The sequence below is a fragment of the Podarcis bocagei genome, assembly GCF_964188305.1.
Source record: "Podarcis bocagei genome assembly, chromosome: 4".
In the NCBI taxonomy this organism is placed as follows: domain Eukaryota; kingdom Metazoa; phylum Chordata; class Lepidosauria; order Squamata; family Lacertidae; genus Podarcis; species Podarcis bocagei.
In genome coordinates this window covers 101,833,069-101,853,603 of record NC_138128.1, presented here as the reverse complement: position 1 = coordinate 101,853,603, position 20,535 = coordinate 101,833,069, and the positions used below count along the sequence as shown (strand labels likewise).

Genomic DNA, 20,535 nt, shown 5'->3' with positions numbered 1-20,535 from the left:
CTGTATTTGACTTTCTTCAGTTTGTTTTATTTATGTTTCATTGAATTAATATGCTGTAAACCACTTTGAGAGTTTGCTTAAAAATATAAAGCAGTATAGAAATTTTAAAAATAAAACAAATAAAAATAAAACTAGTTTGCCAAACAGCCACTGGGGAGCTGCTAGTGTACCCTTCCCCTTGAACTTCCACTCCCGCAATGCCTTGCTGTCATGGCTTTACAGATACTGCTCCGCCACTCTCTTTTGTTTGGCGTGTGTCTGGATGCCTGTCTGTAACTTGGTGGCAGTGGCTGTTTTGCCTTCCTGGGCTTCCACTTGCCAATGCAGACACCTGACATGCCTAACGGCCATAATTGCATTGCTGCTCACAGGGCGCATACAAGAAAGTTTTAAGGGGCTTTGGAGTCTGTGCCTCATCTCACAAAGGAGAAAGTGACAAAGCAGAAAATTTATTTAGGAGTAGGGGCTTCTCAGGCCCAGATGCCAGAGGCTGGCTCAAGCTATCAGGTGACCAGCTGACTACTCACAAACGGCAGTTGCCATGAGTTTCATAAGCCTGACAAAATTTTGCTGTTGAATTTTGGCAATTTTGCTGGAGTGCAGACTTAAATCAGGGCAGCCCCCAAAATAACACCGGACAAGAACCACAAAGAATTATGCAACTTTAAGTAGGAAATTCTGTGCCATGGTTATACTATGGCATAGAAAGACAGCAAAAGCACCCCTAATTTTTGTATATTTATGTACTCAAAGCCTGCAAACAAAGCAAGCTGTTTTTTTGTATATAGTATGCTCAAACAAAAAATATGTCTACAATGTTATCCAGTCCTCCTTGATTCCTTTTCCTGCCCCCTTCCTTCACCCACTCCCTGCTTCTCATGTTATGCTGTTTGTGCAGGGGGGGGGGGAAGGGTCCTGCTCTTGCCAAGAGTGACCTCAGCTCATTCTTATTTGGTGATACACAGGAGAATTTCACTCAAGCAAACATTTGCAAAGTTTCAAAGTCTCAAGGTTATTGGCACCTCGTTGCTGGCTACATTTGCTGCTTCTTTTTCATTATTCTTGGTTTGCTCATGCAAGAAGTCATTATACTGGAAGAAGCATTAAAAATAAAGACGTGACACTTTCAGGTCCCTGCACCAGTCTTTAGGAGACGCCTTTTGTTGGGAATTAGGACTCGTTCCCCCCTCGCCCCACCCCCCAACAGCAAGTGTGACTTTTGAGTCTTTTTGCATCAGGAATGTGAAATACTGAAGCAAGAGATGGTCAAAAATGCAATACAGGACTACACCCAAGATTAAAACTATTAAATAAATCACCCTCCCTATGAACAACATTTTTACAAGAGTCAAACTGTCAGAGAACTGCCATCGGCTCAGAGGTGAGAGATAGAAGGGCAGTTGTGTCAGAGGGAGCCTCCGAAAATCTTGCAAAGCAGTTCCTCTTCCGGCGAGGAGGAAAGCCCCACCTCCAGTCGGGAAGAGGTGCAAGGACCAGAGGATGCTCGTGGGAGCCGTAACACCGCTCCTGAGCAAGTCGTAGAGGAGGGAAGCAGGCCCTTGCCATCGCCCATCCTGCGCAGTAGTTTGAGGCGCAGGGAGGGGCGGAACGGCTGGGGGTAACGAAAACAGACCACTCCCGGATTCTGCTAGCGACTGAGCCAGACATGAACTCATGATGCTCTTCACTGTAAATAGTTTGCACCAAAATAAAGCCTGTAAAAGACCGGCTGGAGTCCCGCCTGGTTACTCTTGAGCAACCGCAACAGCCATCTGACACAAACCAAATCATTTTATGCAAGTGCAAAATAAGAGTTATGAAGTCCCTACAAGACGACACAGCAAAGGAACTGGTCACTATTCATTTGCACATTTAAATAGCAACAAGCCTAAAATAAATACCTAAAAATTTGACTAGAGGCAGAACATTTAAGGCTCATCATAGTCATGACCATATTCCCAGCACACTACGAAACTGATTTAGTAGTTTCTCACTAACTTGGTAAATCTGTGTCTGGGCTGTGCCACTTCTGATTGCTCATATGACTGAATGTTCTTTCATAAAAAAATATCCTCCACAGAACTCTAGATGGGGGGAGGGGGCAGAATGGTTTGAGCTAGCTTTCTATTTGCAAGGACTCTTTCTCTTTTTGCATGGAGAGCACTGAAGTGTGTGAGGCCACAGCGGCAGGCTGAAGTTGTACAGTTCAGACACAGCCTTGCCAGCCGATGAACAACACAAGACCAGCAAGAGGTTGTGCATCCTTGTCTTCTGTTGCTACAACAGCACCCGGCTACACACACTGCTTGTCAGGTAACAATTCTGGACATGTACAAGTTCTCTGACTATGTAGATCTATCAGGATTAGACTTGCTGGATGCAAAAGAAAATTAAGAGGGGTATTACTGTCTTGAGCATATCAAGGTATTTTTGAATACCATTATCCCTTGCAGGCACATGAAAAATTGTGCAGCAAGTTTTAGCGAAATGTCTCAATTTTTATTGTATAGGTAGCAAAATACTCCTACAATGCCACACTTAACGAGTAAACTAAAATTTTGGTGAAATGAAAGGCAGTAGCACCTTCTGCAGAAGAATTTAAATCTTTCTTGCAGGAAAACTGTCCAAATGAATGCTTATTTAGGGCAGAGACGCAGGCAGATGGGTGAGGGTGTGCAGCTCAGGGGTTTAATGATCACAACAGAAATACTGAGAAAAACTTTCTCCATCAGCACTCTGTGTGTGTGTGTGTGTGTGTGTGTGTGTGTGTGCATTCTGCTAAGGCAGGAACATTACTGGCCTAAGGAGAATGAGCAGAATTTCAATATATACAATGCATAAGCTTCAGAGGGCAAAGTGACATTTCTTCAGAATCAGGTTGGCTTCAACCCTCAGAAGTGTGAAACTAACACCAACAGGGATGCGTTTTGACTTCAGCAGCACACCAAAAGGCCAGCATCTTTTCCCATCTTGTACAAGTTGTTGCACTCTTAGTTTCTAACACAAGAGATGCTTTATCTCATTTTTTGCCCCCTTTGCAGCGATCGAGAGTCCTGGGAGAGGAGGAAGTTAATCTGAATCAGAGGAAGCACTTTAAGTTTTGCAACATCAATTTGACACTGTCTTCATCTATCCCTTCATTCCCTCACAATGTCACCTCACAGAACCATAGAATTGGAAGGGACCACAAAGGTCATCTAGTCCAAACCCCTGCCTTGAAGGAATCTTTTTTTTATATATAAATATTTTATTAAGTTTTAACAATAAAAGAAATTTCAAGAAAAATACAAAAACAAGAAAAATACAAAGTCACAAAATACAATACAAAAATACAAACATTAAACACAGCGAAAGAAGAAAAAAGAAAAAAGACCAAAAAAACAAAAAATTCCCTCTTTCTTAATCTTCATCTTCAATTAACTTATTTTCCCGACTTCCTCACGTCTCCCGTTCTTGTGTCCCTTTTTAGAAATTTATTCAGCAAATTCATATTCTAACAATTTGTCTATTATTATTTCAATCTTATATTTTACTTTGTTGCTAAAGCCCCTGAAATCATTTCAATGTCTTTAACATTCATAAATTTTACAGTGTTTCTGCAAATAAATTTTAAATTTTCTCCAATCTTCTTCCACTGACTCTTCCCCCTGGTCTGGGATTCTGCCAGTCATTTCCGCCATCTCCATATAGTCTATTAGTTGCATCTGCCATTCTTCCAAGGTGGGTAGGTCTTGTGTCTTCCAATGCTTTGCAATAAGAATTCTTGCTGCTGCTGTAGCATACATAAAGAAAGTTCTGTCCCTCTTTAACACCGTTTGGTCCACTATGCCCAGGAGGAAGGCCTCTGGTTTCTTCGGGAAAGTATATTTAAATACCTTTTTTAGTTCATTATATATCATTTCCCAGAAAACCTTGATCCTTGGGCACGTCCACCAAAGGTGAAAGAATGTACCTTCAATTTCTTTGCACTTCCAACATTTATTATCGGGCAAATGATAGATTTTTGCGAGCTTAACTGGGGTCATGTACCACCTATACATCATTTTCATAATATTCTCTCTTAAGGCATTACATGCCGTAAATTTAATTCCGGTGGTCCACAACTTCTCCCAGTCAGCGAACATAATGTTATGGCCTATGTCTTGTGCCCATTTTACCCTGCAATGAAGGAATCTTTGACCCAATGTGGGGCTCGAACCCAGGACTGAGCTCTACTGCTGCGTGGCAGGCCTGGAAATGTTATCTGAGTGGTCCCACTATCAGCCCATTCCAAACTGCACTGCTTCATTGCCATTATAGCCTTTGCATTGCGGCCTCTGCATGGAAGCTAATATTCAATGGTGCAATGCCCTATGGCAGTGTTTCCCAACCACTGTTCCGCGGCACACTAGTGTGCCGCGAGATGTTGCCTGGTGTGCTGCGAGATGTTGCCTGGAGGGAGGCGGGCGAGTTGGGCGGCGAGAGGCGGGGCGGCGGCGGCGAGGAGAGGCCGCCCAGCGCGGGGCTCTCGCCGTCTGCCTGCCTGGCTGCCTGCGAGCTCGGCGGGCAGCGCCTCCGTCCGCAGCGCCCGCCTCGCGGCTCTCATTCCCTGCCCCTGCCAAAGCTCACCCAGCCAAGCCGCGCTCTCCTTCCTGCCTCGCTTTGCTGCCTCCTCCCCCCCCCACCCCCAAAGCTTGGAGGTTCCCCGGCAAGGGGGAGGGGAAAAAATTGAAACTTACACTTTCGTGCGTCCCTCCCGGCGTGACGCTGCGCGCTGACGTCACGGGGCTGTAATGGTGGTGTGCCTCGAGATTTTTTTCATCAAACAAGTGTGCCTTTGCCCAAAAAAGGTTGGGAAACACTGCCCTATGGCAAGGGCCCCCAACAATTCAAAATGTTTTTCGATTAGGAATGTCATCAATGGAGGAACAGAAGAGAAAGATTAGGAATTGACAACATGCTATTAACTGCTACCCTCCCCCCCATGTATCTATACAGATTAGGGGCTTATGGGTTGGTTTGTTTCTTTTAATTGACCCATTCTTTAAGATGCAGAATCAGATCATATATAAGAAAATGGAAGCTGTGATTGGAAATATTTAGGATTCACAAAATCTCTAGGAAATGCAATGTATGTATCTGGCAAATGATCGAGATTCACTTGGCTTGGTATACGCCCTGAAAATAGTGTTGCAGCTTTAAACTTCTGAGGTTGGTATGGCTGCATTTTTTATAGCTTTGTTAATAATCCTTTGAACTTGAGGTTTTCATAGATTTTTTTTAACTTGCCTTTTGAGGTTTCATAAGACTGCTTTTCCCTAGCAGCAATTTGTGTGCCAGACACACTTTTTATAAAGTCAATGGATTATTACTACCTGATTAAGTGGCTCCATCTACTCAAGCTTCTGGGAACATGTGGTGTGTATTTTTACCCTGATTATGATTAAGCTCTGCCTTTGGTTGTCTCATGACATCTGGGGAGAAAAGAACCCAGGAGACACCAGCCACACATTCCAGTCTGGACTCCACGGCACAATGTCCAGACTGGACCGCATTCTGCTCACACAAGGCCTGCTCCCCCTGGTAGAAACAACAAACACTGGTAACATTAAAACCACAGACCACGGCCCAGTAGAAGCTACCCTCAAAATAGGAGAGGAAGCACAAATTACCCCATCGTGGTCCTTCAGACCCATCCTAACCACAAGCCAACTAGCTAGAGAGAGTCAACTGAAAACTCTCCAAAAGAACGATATGGGCGACATTACAACCCCCTCCTCTGGGACACAACGAAAGCAGCCATCAGAGCAGCCTGAATAAAGGAGAGGGCATGCCTTTAAAAAAAAATCAAACCTCCTCAAAAATTGGTAAACTGGAACAGACATTACGACCCTCTCATCACACTATAAAAAAAAGGAGCCGAAAAAACCAAACTCATAAAACTCCTTAAACTTATACAACAAAAAAGAAGGGAAATCGACTCTCTAGAAATCAATATACGATAATGACTCTTAAAATTCTATCTTGGAACGTGAGCGGACTAAATGATAAATCTAAAAGGAATAGAATCTCGAAGGTATTGATGAAAAAGAATGTTGATGTGATATGTTGTCAGGAAACTCATGTGGCTTAAAAGCATAAACACATCCAGATAAATAAAGGGTTGGGGGTCGAATTTATTAATTCGGACACAAACAAAAAAAGAGGAGTGGTCATATACGCCAAAGAAAAAGAGGACCCCAAATTAATATGCAAAGATGAGGAAGGGAGAATTTTGGGGGTACAGATTAACCACCAGGGAGAAAAATTTAATGTGGTAACTGTATATGCCCCAAACACGAATAAAGCAGAATTTTTCAAAAAACTGGAACAAACATTATTGGACTTAGAGCCTTATAAATTGATTCTACTTGGTGACTTGAATGGAGTGCCAATCCCAGAACTTGACAGAAGTGTAAAAAGGGGAAAACTGAGCCAAGGGAAATTACCAAAATCGTTTAAAAACCTTGAAGAAAACTTAGACTTGACGGATATCTGGAGACATAAAAATCCATTGACAAAACAAAACATATTTTTCAGAGCCGCACCAGAGCTGGGGCAGAATAGACCAGATTTGGGTATCAAGAGAGCTAGTAACAAGAGCTGTAAAATGTGAAATACAACCCAGAACTCTGTCTGATCATAACACAATATCCCTGGAAATTAAGTGTGGAATTCAGGGTATGTATCGATGGAGAATGAATGAATATTTATTTGAAAACGAAGATGTAACTGAGAAGGCCAAAAACACCTTAACTTTTTTGACTTAAACCTTAATAAAGAGACAAATATTGATATAGTTTGGGATGCCAGCAAGGCGGTGTTAAGAGGCTTCCTAATCCAACAAAATAGTTACAGGGAAAAAATAAGAGAACAAAATAAAGATGGAATCCTGACCCAATTAAGAGAATATGAGAAAAAATTAATAACAAATCCTAGTGACGATCAGATTAAACAAACAGCCAAACTGTTACAATTACAATATTCAATGCTAATTAACCAAGAAGTCGAATGGAGAATTAAATCAAAGAGGCAAAAATTCTTCGAATCCGCAAACAAAACGGGAAAATTTCTGGCCTGGCAACTACGAAAAAGCAAAAAGCAAAATGTGATTAATAAGATAAAAATAGAAGAAAGGCTTGTGGAAGAGCCAAACGAAATAAAGAAAAACTTCCTAAATTTTTTTTGAAAAATTATATATAAAAAAAGAAGACATAACAGAAATAGGAAAATATTTAGAAAATAACAGAATAACATCCATAACGGAGGAAGAGAAAAGTCCATAACAATAGATGAAGTCCAGGAAGCAATAAAGAAAATGAAACTAGGGAAAGCCCAGACGGCATATCAGCCAAATATTATAAAGTCCTTGGAGAATATTTAGCCCCGGTGCTATGTGACGTAATAAATAACATCCTACAAGGAGGGAAGATACCGGACTCCTGGAAAGATGCCCACATAACGTTGATACTCAAAGCGGATTCAGATAAACTGAGTGTAAGAAACTACAGACCAGTATCGCTTCTCAACAACGATTATAAAATATTTGCGGAAATCATGGCAAACAGACTTAAGCATTATCTAAAAAATGTAATACACACGGGTCAAGCTGGATTCCTTCCTAACAGACAACTAAAAGATAACGTCAGGCATATAATAAATATCATCAAATACTTGGAAAGGAAGAATGAAATCCCTGCTGTATTAATTTTTATCGATGCAGAAAAAGCATTTGATAACTGGCAGATGTGATCTCAGAACCACTGGCAGTCATCTTTGAGAATTCCTGGAGAACAGGCGAAGTCCTGGCAGACTGGAGGAGGGCAAATGTTGTCCCTATTTTCAAAAAGGGGGAAAGAGAGGACCCAAATAATTACCGCCCAGTCAGTCTGACATCAATAGCAGGGAAGATTCTGGAGCAGATCATTAAGCAAACAGTCTGTGAGCACCTAGAAAGGAATGCTGTGATCACCAATAGTCAGCATGGATTTCTGAAAAATAAGTCATGTCAGACTAACCTGATCTCGTTTTTTGACAGAATTACAAGCCTGGTAGATGAAGGGAACGCAGTGGATGTAGCCTACCTTGATTTCAGCAAGGCATTTGACAAGGTGCCCCATGATATTCTTGTAAAGAAGCTGGTAAAATGCGGTCTTGACTATGCTACCACTCAGTGGATTTGTAACTGGCTGACTGACCGAACCCAAAGGGTGCTCATCAATGGTTCCTCTTCATCCTGGAGAAGAGTGACTAGTGGGGTGCCACAGGGTTCTGTCTTGGGCCCGGTCTTATTCAACATCTTTATCAACGACTTGGATGATGGACTCAAGGGCATCCTGATCAAATTTGCAGATGACACCAAACTGGGAGGGGTGGCTAACACCCCAGAGGACAGGATCACACTTCAAAACGACCTTGACAAATTAGAGAACTGGGCAAAAACAAACAAGATGAATTTTAATAGGGAGAAATGTAAAGTATTGCACTTGGGCAAAAAAAATGAGAGGCACAAATACAAGATGGGGGACACCTGGCTTGAGAGCAGTACATGTGAAAAGGATCTAGGAGTCTTGGTTGACCACAAACTTGACATGAGCCAACCGTGTGACGCGGCAGCTAAAAAAGCCAATGCAATTCTGGGCTGCATCAATAGGAGTATAGCATCTAGATCAAGGGAAGTAATAGTGCCACTGTATTCTGCTCTGGTCAGACCTCACCTGGAGTACTGTGTCCAGTTCTGGGCACCACAATTCAAGAAGGACACTGACAAACTGGAACGTGTCCAGAGGGGGCAACCAAAATGGTCAAAGGCCTGGAAACGATGACTTATGAGGAACGGCTAAGGGAGCTGGGCATGTTTAGCCTGGAGAAGAGGAGGTTAAGGGGTGATATGATAGCCATGTTCAAATATATAAAAGGATGTCATATAGAGGAGGGAGAAAGGTTGTTTTCTGCTGCTCCAGAGAAGCGGACACAGAGCAATGGATCCAAGCTACAAGAAAGAAGATTCCACCTAAACATTAGGAAGAACTTCCTGACAGTAAGAGCTGTTCGACAGTGGAATTTGCTGCCAAGGAGTGTGGTGGAGTCTCCTACTTTGGAGGTCTTTAAGCAGAGGCTTGACAACCATATGTCAGGAGTGCTCTGATGGTGTTTCCTGCTTGGCAGGGGGTTGGACTCGATGGCCCTTGTGGTCTCTTCCAACTCTATGATTCTATGATTCTAATATATCATGGCAGTTCTTATTAAAGTGTATGGAGACAGCAGGGATAGAAGGTGCCTTCATGGAGGGAATCAAAGCAATTTATTCTAGTCAAAGAGCCAAACTGATTATTAACAACAACTTAACTGATACATTCGAGATTTCAAAGGGTACGAGACAAGGTTGCCCCCTGTCACTGCTTCTTTTCATAATGGTATTGGAAGTAATTGCAAATAATATAAGGAGAACACCAGAGATACGAGGAATTAAAATTGGGGTGAAAGAATTTAAACTGAAAGTGTACGCGGATGACTTGGTAATATCACTGGAGGACCCAAAACAAAGTATTGACAAAGTCCTGGTACTATGAGAGGAATTTGGGAGAGTAGCGGGTTTAAAGCAAAACAAAATTAAAACTAAAATGATGGTTATGAACATGGGGGAAGGTTTAAGGAGGCAGTTAGAACTTCAAGCAGAAATTAAAGAAGTAAAAAAGGTAAAATACCTAGGAGTCTGGCTTACAACGAAAAACATAAATTTAATGGCTGATAACTATATAAATACCTGGAAGGATATCCAAAAGGAACTAGACATCTGGAACAGGACAAAACTTTCCTGGTCAGGAAGAATGGCAGCAATCAACATGTGCATACTGCCGAAACTGTTATTCCTATTTCAAAATGTCCCGGTGATTAGAGGTAGTGCAATATTCCAAAATTGGCAAAAAAATTCTCTCCAAATTTATATGGCAAGGTAAAAGACCGAGAATTAGATTTAAATTGTTAACGGATAAAAAAGACAGAGGGGGATTCTCGGTCCCAAATCTGAGATTGTACTATGAAACCTCGTGCCTTTGCTGGCTTAGAGAATGGATTACCTTAAAAAATACAGATCTGCTAGACTTAGAAGGCTTTGATTTAAGATTCGGTTGGCATGCTTATCTCTGGAAGAATAAGGAAAAGGTGCACAAAGGCTTCTCGAATCATATTATTAGAGGAACATTGTTAGAAACATGGGAAAAGAATAAGAAACTGTTGGGGGGAAAAAAACCCTGGTGGCTTTCGCCTATTGATATCTTAACTATTAAAAAAACAAATATAGAAGGTGAGAGATGGACCTATGAAGACCTCCTGGAAAGATCAGAAAGAGGATGGAAAATTAGACCATATGAAGAGTTAAAAAATAAATTATCAGGTTGGCTGCAGTATCATCAAATTAATGCCTTATGGAAGGAAGATAAAAAGATCGGAATGAATGAGAAAAAATCTAAGTTCCAGGTAGAGATAATAGAAAGTAAAACCAAACTGCTATCTAAAATGTATAATCAGCTATTAGAATGGGATACCAAGGACGAAGAGGTTAAGGATGTTATGACAAAATGGGCAATAGACCTTGGATATAATTTGGATTTTGACAAATGGACAAGGTTGTGGACTAAAGGAATGAAATTCACAGCTTGCACCACCCTTAGAGAAAATATGGAAAAGATGATGTACCGCTGGTACATCACCCCTGTGAAACTGCAAAAAATGTATAAGACCGGAGATAATAGGTGTTGGAAGTGTAGAACTAAAGAAGGAAGTTTTTTCCACATGTGGTGGAAATGTGAAGAAATAAAAAAAAAATGGGAATCTATATACAATGAACTGAAAAAAATACTTAAATACACTTTCGTTAAAAAACCCGAAGTCTTTCTTCTGGGAATGATCGGAGACGAGATTAAGAAAGAGGACCATATAATGTTTCAATATGCAACTGTAGCTGCTAGGATCCTGTTAGCACAAAATTGGAAAACCCCAAATATCCCGACCATTAAAGATTGGCAAATTAAATTATTTGAATATATGGATTTGGCAAAAATGACGCAGAACATCAGACAGCAAAAAGGTACAAAGTTTATTGACGACTGGACTAAATTTATAACATACATATAGTAGGTTTAATATAATTCTTGCGATGTTTAGATGATACAAAATGGAAACTGCAGAATAGAATTACTATTTTACATAACCCAAAACCGAGATGGAGGGAAGTCAATCATTATTTGTGTTAATTTATGTTTGTTTTTTGGTTTGTTTACATGTTTATGTTTTGCTTGATGTTTTTTTTTCTCTTTATTGGTGTGTCTTAATTACTTTTCTTTTTCTTTGTTTGTTGTTTGGCATACAAAATTAATAAAAAGAAGTTAAAAAAAAAAAGAACACAGCAAAATGACCAAACTCCTACTGACGATCAGGTCCCTAGACATCTTTAAAGCCTTTGATTGCTTAGAATTAAAATATCTATTAGCAGTATTAACTAACATGAAATTTGGGCCCAACTTCCTACAAATTTACTCCCAAGCCTCAGCAAAATGCAGAATTAGCAATATGGAGTCCAATACCATAGCAATCCCAAGAGGCACAAGACAAGGATGCCCACTGTCTCCCTTCCTATTCATCTTGGCCCTGGAACCCCTTGCAATCCGACTCTGAGCAGCCCCAGATATCAAGGGTGTGGAAATAAAAGGTAAAACCTATAAACTAGGGTTGCAGGTCAACCTGATGGTCATGACACCAGACTCCATAAACACAGCAACTCAACACATCCGCAATGGTGTCGGGCCTGCAAGTAAACTTTGCAAAAACTGAGGCTATGTGCTTCAACACACACACACACACCCGCATACCCAAAAGGAATTCACCAACATCATAAAACTTTGCCGCACCAAATTCAGGTACCTAGGGGTTCAAATAACCAGAAACCTCAACAAATTAAAGGTAAAGGTACCCCTGCCCGTACGGGTCAGTCGTGTCCGACTCTAGGGTTGTGCGCCCATCTCACTTAAGAGGCCGGGGGCCAGCGCTGTCCGGAGACACTTCCGGGTCACGTGGCCAGCGTGACGAAGCTGCTCTGGCGAACCGGCACCAGCGCAGCACACGGAACGCCGTTTACCTTCCCACTAATAAGCGGTCCCTATTTATCTACTTGCACCTGGGGGTGCTTTCGAACTGCTAGGTTGGCAGGTGCTGGGACCAAGCGACGGGAGCTCACCCCGCCGCGGGGATTCGAACCGCCGACCATGCGATCGGCAAGCCCTAGGCGCTGAGGTTTTACCCACAGCGCCACCCATGTGCCTATACAACAAATTATACCTCCACAATTACAAGCCCCTGTGGCGACAAATCAACAGTTACCGTATTTTTTGCACCATAACACTCACTTTTTTCCTCCTAGAAAGTAAGGGGAAATGTCTGTGCGTGTTATGGAGGGAATGCCTACGGGTGGCGGGGGGGATCTGCTGCAGTCGTGAGCAGAGGATCCATGGTTCCCCTTCCTTCCCTCCTCCGTGGATCGCTTTGAAACAGCAAAGCGGAAGAAGAGCCGCTGAGTGGGGAGGAGAGAGGGACAGAGAGCCTGACGGAGAGAGGGACAGAGAGCGGGAGAGGAGAGGAGCCGCTTACACGAGAGTAAGCGGCTCCTGTCTGGTTGGTTCCTTTAAAGCAAGCAGGCTCTCTGTCCCTCTCTCCTCCCCACTCAGCTCGCTACAAAGTTTTTCAGCTCGCTAAGCTGAGGATGAGCGGGAGGAGGAAGAAAAGCAGAGCCTGCTTGCTTTAAAGGAGCAAAGTGGGACAGGAGAGGAGCCTTCTCCCCTTATACCCCTCTTCTTCATTATTAGCAGCATCCTTCTCCACCCACCCCACACGTGCACCTTGTCCCTTGAGTGCTTTTCCTTCCCTCCCCACTTAAAACGTGGTTACAAAGCACAGATCCACATGGATCCTCAGGATTTTTGCACTGGGTCACCCCAAATTCACCATCAGATCACATAGCATGTCCATGGCTACATCTTGCACCAAAAAAATCACGCACCCACTGTTGCCTGGGGCTGCAGTGGTGCAAAAACGTAGTTACAAAGCATGGATCCACATGGATCCTCAGGATTTTTGCATTGGGCTACTCCAAACTCACTGTCAGATCACATGTCTGTGGCCACAGCATGAACCACAAAAATCATACATCCACTGTTTCGTTTAGAATATTTTTTTTCTTGTTTTCCTCCTCTAAAATCTACGTGCGTGTTATGGTCGGGTGCGTGTTATAGAGCGAAAAATACGGTACTTGAGGAAATGGAACAGTGCCAACTTCACCTTCTCAGACAAAATAGCCATGATCAAAATGATCACTCTCTCAAAGCTAACCTATTGATTCCAAATCCTCCCAATCTGGATTCCCCCAGCCAACTCCAGAAGTGGCTACACTCGTTTATTTTATCACACAAAGAGCCCTAAATAATAAGAATAAGCCCTAAATACCTGCACCTCCCCTCCTCAGAAGGAGGACAGGGAATCCCCAACATAGAATTATGTTACATCGCCAACCAAGTATACCACATAATCCCGTATATTCTAGAAAACGAGACGAAACAATGGGTCTTGGAGAGAGACACCGTTGAAAACATCTCCACAACAGCACACCCATTTCTCCAAATAAACTAAAGAAAATCCCCACAATACTGAACAGGTTCACTGAACAGGAAGTGAAAAGCAGGCAAACTCTCCCCATCCCCACTAACCCCCTGGCCTGACCCCCAGCACAAAACCTCCAGAAAAACACCTGGCAAGCCGAAGGCCTGCACTGCCTAAAAGACTTCTACAAAAACAACAAGCCCATACCAGCACAAGAAATACAAGACAAACTAGGGGACACCCAAATACCTTGGCTAACACACTGTCAACTATACGCTTTCTTAAACAATCCAGCGGTAAAATCAGCAGCCACTAGGCCCTGGACCACCTTCAAAAACCTTCTCCTGACAGCAGAGGGACACAGCAAAGGGATGGCATCCACAATGTACAAAATACTGCTCCACAATCCCACAACCCCCCTTGACGCAATCGAAGAACAATGGGAGCATGACATTGGCTATGAAATTAACCCCACCGAATGGACTAGAATGTGGTCTAAACCTCCCTTTAAGTCCATATCAGGTTCTTACCCCTCAACTATCGTCCATGTCGGGTCGTCGCTCAACCATTCTTTTAGCAGATCAAGATGATCAGGTGATAGCAAAAACTGCAAGGTTTTTAGCGGGGCAATTAGAATAAGATCTATTATTTGATTATTGATGTAAACCCCAAAATGTATTTTCTATAGTTAAGTTTTTACCTCTATCTTCAGTACATTTTATTTTATTGTTATGGCTAGTGGCTGATGCAAATAATGATTCTATCTAATCTCCATATCAGCCAAAAGGGAACTTACTCTGAAACTCACCTACAAGTGGTACTTAACACCACGGAGAGTGGCGCTGATATGCCCAGGAACCTCAGCAACAAAAAAACCCTCTCCCCAGTCCTACACTGACACTCCAACCACTACCTCCACCCCTGGATTATTCTAAGGAAGGGTAGGCTAGACATTTCTTAAAATAAATAAAGTAAACATGTCACGTTGTCTCGGCATTTGTCCAGTTTGACCAGTCCTGGGGGAGCGCTTTCTGAGCCCTGCTCCCCAACACTATGAACTGGGGACTGAATCTGGGGCCACGGGCTTTTCTGCCACATTCCAAGCCTCTCCCTCATTTCCACTCCGTTTTAGAAATGATTACAAAACCAATTTTTCATGAGGGTTTAACACGGAAAGGGCTTCACTCAATCCTCCCTCTAGAGCTTGCTGATTGCCATTCTGCTGCAAACACCGCGAGTCCCTACCAAATAAAATTCTTTTACTGAGTTCTGAACATCGGCTGCTCTTGGGAGCCCTGCAGCGCACCAGAGGCAGTGAAGAGCGCCACCTGTGGGCTGCACTGGAATTGGCAAATTGAAAAGATCAACAATATCAGACCAGGCATCCCAGAAAACAACGTCAACTCACAGCATGATGTTATGAGCTGCAGTGGTGAACTGGTTGGGGCACTTCACAACATTCCTGCAGCCTGGGTATATGAATCTCACTTTGGGCCTAGTCTTTACAGTAACTTAGGGCGAAAGTAGACCATGCAGTTTTACAGGCCTCTTTTTAAAAAAACCCTGATGCAATTAAAATAATAGTATGGCTCTTTGCCAAATGTGATCACTGTTAGGTAACTGAAAGACTCAGGGGTGGAGATCCCGGGGGGGAGGGGGGGGAGAGAGAGAGAGAGAGAGAGAGAGAGAGAGAGAGAGAGTGTTCCTGTCAGGGCTTACTCCAGCTTCCCACTGACTGAGAAGGAAGATTCCTCAGAATCAAGAGGAAAAGGTCTCTGCTAGGTAATGCAGCAAGAGAGCAGATGAAGAAAAAAACAGCAAATGTGCAACAATAAAGGAAAAATGCTCAGCTGTGCTTACTTCCACACAAATTATTTTTAGTTTAATGGAGTCTTAAACTTGCATTGGACTCCTGTTCTTGCCGCCAGACACAATGATGCAAAGGTCATATGAAGGAGTTTTGTACAGAGTCAAACCACTGACTTAGTCCAGTATTGATTGATTGATTGATTGATTGATTGCATCTCCAACATGCTCAAGGTGGTGTACACTCACATGACGCCTGCCACTTCTCCCCTCCAAAACTGTCTCACTGGGTAGCAGGTACAAAAAGGAACGAACTTACCTGCCTTTGTGGAGGCACTGCCTACTGGACGCAAGAGCTGGTTACCAGAACCAGCCCATGTTTGAGGCCTGGCCTCCTGAACAGTTTGCAGAGAAAATAGCTGTGCACTTTTCCCCGAGCTCTAGTTTTTGTGAACATTTAATAAATGCTGTGTTTCCAATTATGCTTCTACCATTTATGTTGTATATTCCATGCACAATAGAATATTCCTATTATATACTCATCCTGTTCCGACTGTTAGTAAAATACAAAATAAACTCACTCACATCTTAGTGTTTCAATAACATAACAATAATGCAGATTCCCAAATCAAAATGCCTCACTATTTTTTGTAAAATGCTTAGAAGTTTTATTACAAGCAAATAGTATATAAATTTTGGTGAATAAGCAAAATAAATAAACAAGGTACACTGGCTGAAGTGTTTCCCAACAGGCACCGGATGTCAGTATATATGGATTGCCTAAAACAGTGGTTTTCAACCAGTGCGCCAATGGCACTCTTGGGGTGCCTTGAATGCTGGTCAGGGGTGCCGCGGGCAACATTGGCCTCTGTCCCTCTCTCCTTCCATCCCTCCTGTGATGCCCTCGCATGTCTGCCTCCCAAAGGCTTATGTGGCTGTTTGTTGCAGCAGCCCTGGACCATGGGGTGCTGGCTGCCAGGAGCTGAGGTGGCCTTGGAGTAAGCAAGCAAATGGGTGAGGGAGCCCAGCCAGCCAGCCCTTGCTGTTGGGAGTGGGAGGCTGGGCAGGCAGGCGCTGCTGTGTACAAAGCCTGCCTGGGAGCTGAAGGGGAGCCTTTACGCCATGCAGGCCTGGCAGTACCTTCTGCTGCCCCTGCTGCCCCCCTGGGTAAAGTGCTAGCCTCACCTTTGGCCAGTCTCCATTGGGCCACTAAGGCTGGGGGCATCCTCTTCCCTGGCCCCTGTGGGGCAGTGTGAGGAGGCACCTGTCTTTGGGGCCTGGAGGGGGGGAACTCAGAGACCAGGAGCAGCAGCTGCAGCTGCTCAGAGGACTTCCAAGTAAAGGGGAGAGGAGGCTGGGGGAACACTCCACAATGGAGGGTGTTCAAAAAGGGTTGATGGGCTGCCAGCTCTGCAGGCAAGGGGGGACATAACTGGGCTCCTGTGCCCCACAGAAAGAAGGTAGTTGGTCAAGGGACCCATGGACTCAAATTTTAAAATTACTTCCACACCGTTTTCAAAAAGCAAATCCCAGTCTTTTAAGTTCCCCCTCTTTGGCATGGAGAAAACTGGAAAACTGCCATTTTATTTACCAATGTACAGATCAAGATGATGTTGAAAGAGTGCAGAAGCAAGCAAGCAGGCAGTACAGGCACCCAAAAATCAAGAGCAACGTTTACTGAATTTACTGTCAGATTATGAACAAGGGGATGCCTAGTCTGAGATAATGGGCATCAAAATACCATCTTAACTAAAGCACTACTGTTTCCCAGTTTATTCCTAGGCCGGGGTGGGAAGCCTCACGCCTAGGTTCCAGGTGCAGCACTCTAGGCCTCTGCCTGGTCCACAGAATTCTCCCCAAGGCTACAGCTCCCTGCTCAGCCACACACCTTCTCCCCAGATCTATTTTGCACCTTCCTGGAGGGATTTTGCCTAACTAAAATGTGTCCTTGGACTCCAATAATACTTCTTTCTTGCCTTGATAGAGGAGAAACAGAGGAGTGTGTGAGTGTGTGTGTGTAGAAGCTGTACATTCATTGCTCCCCGCCCAATCTTGCCTGTGGACCCACCTGCCACTTGCATCCTGGGTCCAAAAAGGGTTCTCCACCCTTATCCCAAGCCTCCCATAAGATTCAGCTCTTCACACGGCAGAACAAAATGACTCAACAGAACTAGAAGCACAAATATAACTGCTTTCTGGACAAACTACAAACCACTAGCTTTAACACATCAATACATTAAAACATGTTTATGTTTTACCCAGTTCTCTCTACCACTTTATAGCAGCAATGCATGACAAAACAAATGAGAAGAGTAAAATGGGATCATCAAAAAATCGGCACTGTTATGAACCAGGAGGCTCAAAGGGGAATGTGGGGGGCAGACATGGGAACCTTATTTTTTCATGTAATATCTTACCTTTCAGAAGGGGTTGGAAAGTTGGGATTTCCTGCAACTTAATGACATCTGGGTCATTGCTGACATTCCGCGAAGACTGCGTCCCTTGTGCCACCACCACAATATCATCCATTTTAGCTCGCTGCTTGGCCGGTGAAGGAGATGCTGGGGAAAATATCCAGTCAAGTATAAGGAAGCACAAAGCACACCTAGGATTACCCTTCATCTGGTACCAGCAAAAAAGAATGACTTAACAGTGTAAAACACCCACACACTCAATTATTGTGATAGAAAGGTCCATTGGCCTGGTTTGCACATAATTTGACTCCATAGTCTAAAGCAGACCAGTTTATTGTAAATGTGAAACATGCCAGTGCACCGTGTTCATTCACCCGCACCCCCTTCTCCCTACGCCACAGAGAGGGAGCAATCAGACCCCTGACATAATGCTACATGCACTTCTCCCAAACAAACCACAAACCGCAAGAACAGACCTTGGCTTACCACTTGTGGTTTGCATGTAACACAAAGTCAGTGTGTTGTTTTCCCTGTGGCACAAGGAGCAGGGGTTTGGGCACGAATTAGCCACGCACACTAGCTTGCTTGAGACAGGCAAAAATCCATTTTAGACCATGATTTCACAAAACAGGCCACTGAGCGAATTACAAGCAATCATCATTTTGTGTGGGAGTTCCGTTCTGGAGCCACTCTGCCCCTTGTCATGACATCTCTATGATGTTTCGGGGAGACTTCCAGGTTCGGTGCTGTGCGCATCATGCATCATTTGGAGGCGCCTAAATCAGGAGTTGCCTGTATACATTTCTCACTATAATACTTGTAAAATTTAATTTCTTATTAGACTGCACATTTTCTGTTCTTGTCTCTAGTTCTAGTAACTTCTATTTTGGGAGGCCAAGGTCCAATTCTTACATGCACGCCCATCACTTTGCAAAAAGTGTCACTTGCAAATGTATGTATGAACTGTGTCCGCTGTAAAGTGGACCCTGAGATGGGACTGGGCCCTGAATGTGGCATTTTATCTTGCTCTTCCTGGTCAACTCAGCTAAGATAAAGAGAATGACAAATTAGAGGAAAGTTCTGCAAAGGGCTGTAATAAAAAATGGTGCTCAGTCTGCACATGTAAGCAGAATGAAACGTGATCGGGCTGGCAGATAGCAGAGAAGAGAGTACCAGTTCAGGCAGCAGATCAGGGATGCCATTTTTGAGCATTGGGGGCAATGCTCCTAGAACAGACACCTTTTCCTCTCCGCCTGATCTGTTCCTTCGTTCGTAGCAAGTAATTTTAAAAACGTGAGTTCCCCAAGTTTGTTTCGCCGCTCCAAGTTAGCTGATGGGATGCGTCTCACTGGCTGGGCGTGTGAGGGCAGATGAGACGCGCCCCACCAGGCGAGCCTTTCTCCCGCTTTGCACCGCGGAGCATTCCTGAGAGGCGCAGCTCGGGCGCACGGGCTCCGCTTTCAAGAGCACCCAAAGCAACCCCCGAAGGTGGGAAGGAAAGGGAGCCCCACCTGAAGTGCTGGGCTCGGGATGCCGGTTTTCCGCCTCTGCGCTCTGCTCGGCCCCCATGGCGAGAGCAATCCCCGGCGGAGCAGGAAGGGCTGCGCGGCTCCCCGGGCAAAGGCCTCTCTCGCTTCCGCCGCTTCCCAGCAACCCGCCTGTTTCGGTTCCCGGGTCAGCCTCGCCCAGGCCGGGAGGCGGAGCGGAGGGCGCGGAAGCAGCGCCGGACTCCCGGCCCGATGGCGCGGCGATGCAAAGCCCAGGGAGCTCAGCGGCGCCTGCCTAAAGGAGACATTCCTGGAGCCGCGGCAGCTTTAAAGGCAAATCCCACCAGAGTAAATGCAGGCACAGATCGGGTTGCTCGCTGGTAGAAATCATTCCCTCCCAATAAACGTCTCCTGTTTCTGAGTGAAGGCGGCGTCTGCTCCGGGTGCAGCTTTGCTCAGGTCCTCCTCTTCCTTTTCCGCAGCTGCTCGCCCTGGCCGCGAACTCCTCCTCCCTTGACTCCCCGCGCGGCGGTCGAGGAAGCCGGCTACCTTCGTCGGAGGGGAGCGCGCCGGATCCTGGCCAGGTAAGCCCCCCAAATCGGAACAGAATTGAGCAGAGCGCTTCGTGGCCGTGGGGGCGCGCGGGGCTGCAGACCCGAGCTTGGGATCGGACTCTGCTTCCCTGCTCCTCGGAACAAGAGAAGAAAGATCCGGATTCCAAAGGATCTCATGGTGGAGAAAACGGATTGGCAGTCTAGCCTGCAACCTGCAGCGCAAGACGCCCAGAAACGAGGCGTGTCCTCTTCGTGCTGCCTTGGCAGATGCCGCCGTTTCCCAGAAGTCAGGGCTGGGGCATCTGTGGCCCTCCGGGGCCCTCCGGGGCCGGGGCGGTGCTGCCAACACTGGCAAGGGTCAAGGGGAGCTGTAGTCGAACAGCATCTGGAGCGCCTGGAGGTCTCCACCCCTGCTCTGGACCATAGTTTCCCACTGTGCAGTAGTTCTGATAGTCCATTCTGGGAACACCAAAATAAATAATAATAATAATAATAATATCTTTATTGTCATTGCCCCCTCTCGGGGACAACGAAATTACTCCAAGCAAGTCAGCTAACAGAACTTTATATTTTGATGAAGCTTGATTTGTGCCTAGGCTCAGGCTT

General features: G+C 44.6%; 1 protein-coding gene across 3 annotated transcripts in view; it reads right to left on the bottom strand.

The window, feature by feature from the left end:
• The window catches only part of BORCS5 (BLOC-1 related complex subunit 5), a 33,636-nt gene extending 14,014 nt beyond the window's left edge, over positions 1 to 19,622 (bottom strand). The window contains exons 1-2 of one of the 3 annotated variants that reach the window (XM_081191070.1): positions 19,400 to 19,622; positions 17,892 to 18,035 (exon numbers count right to left, since the gene is read on the bottom strand). In XM_081191070.1, coding sequence (XP_081047196.1) covers positions 17,892 to 18,035; positions 19,400 to 19,457 — 202 coding nt within the window. In that variant the 5' untranslated portion in view covers positions 19,458 to 19,622. Of the gene's footprint in view, positions 1 to 17,891; positions 19,195 to 19,399 lie in introns of those variants that run through there. The other 2 variants (XM_081191069.1, XM_081191068.1) reach the window with 2 other exon arrangements.
• Between the last annotated feature and the right edge of the window lie 913 nt (positions 19,623 to 20,535).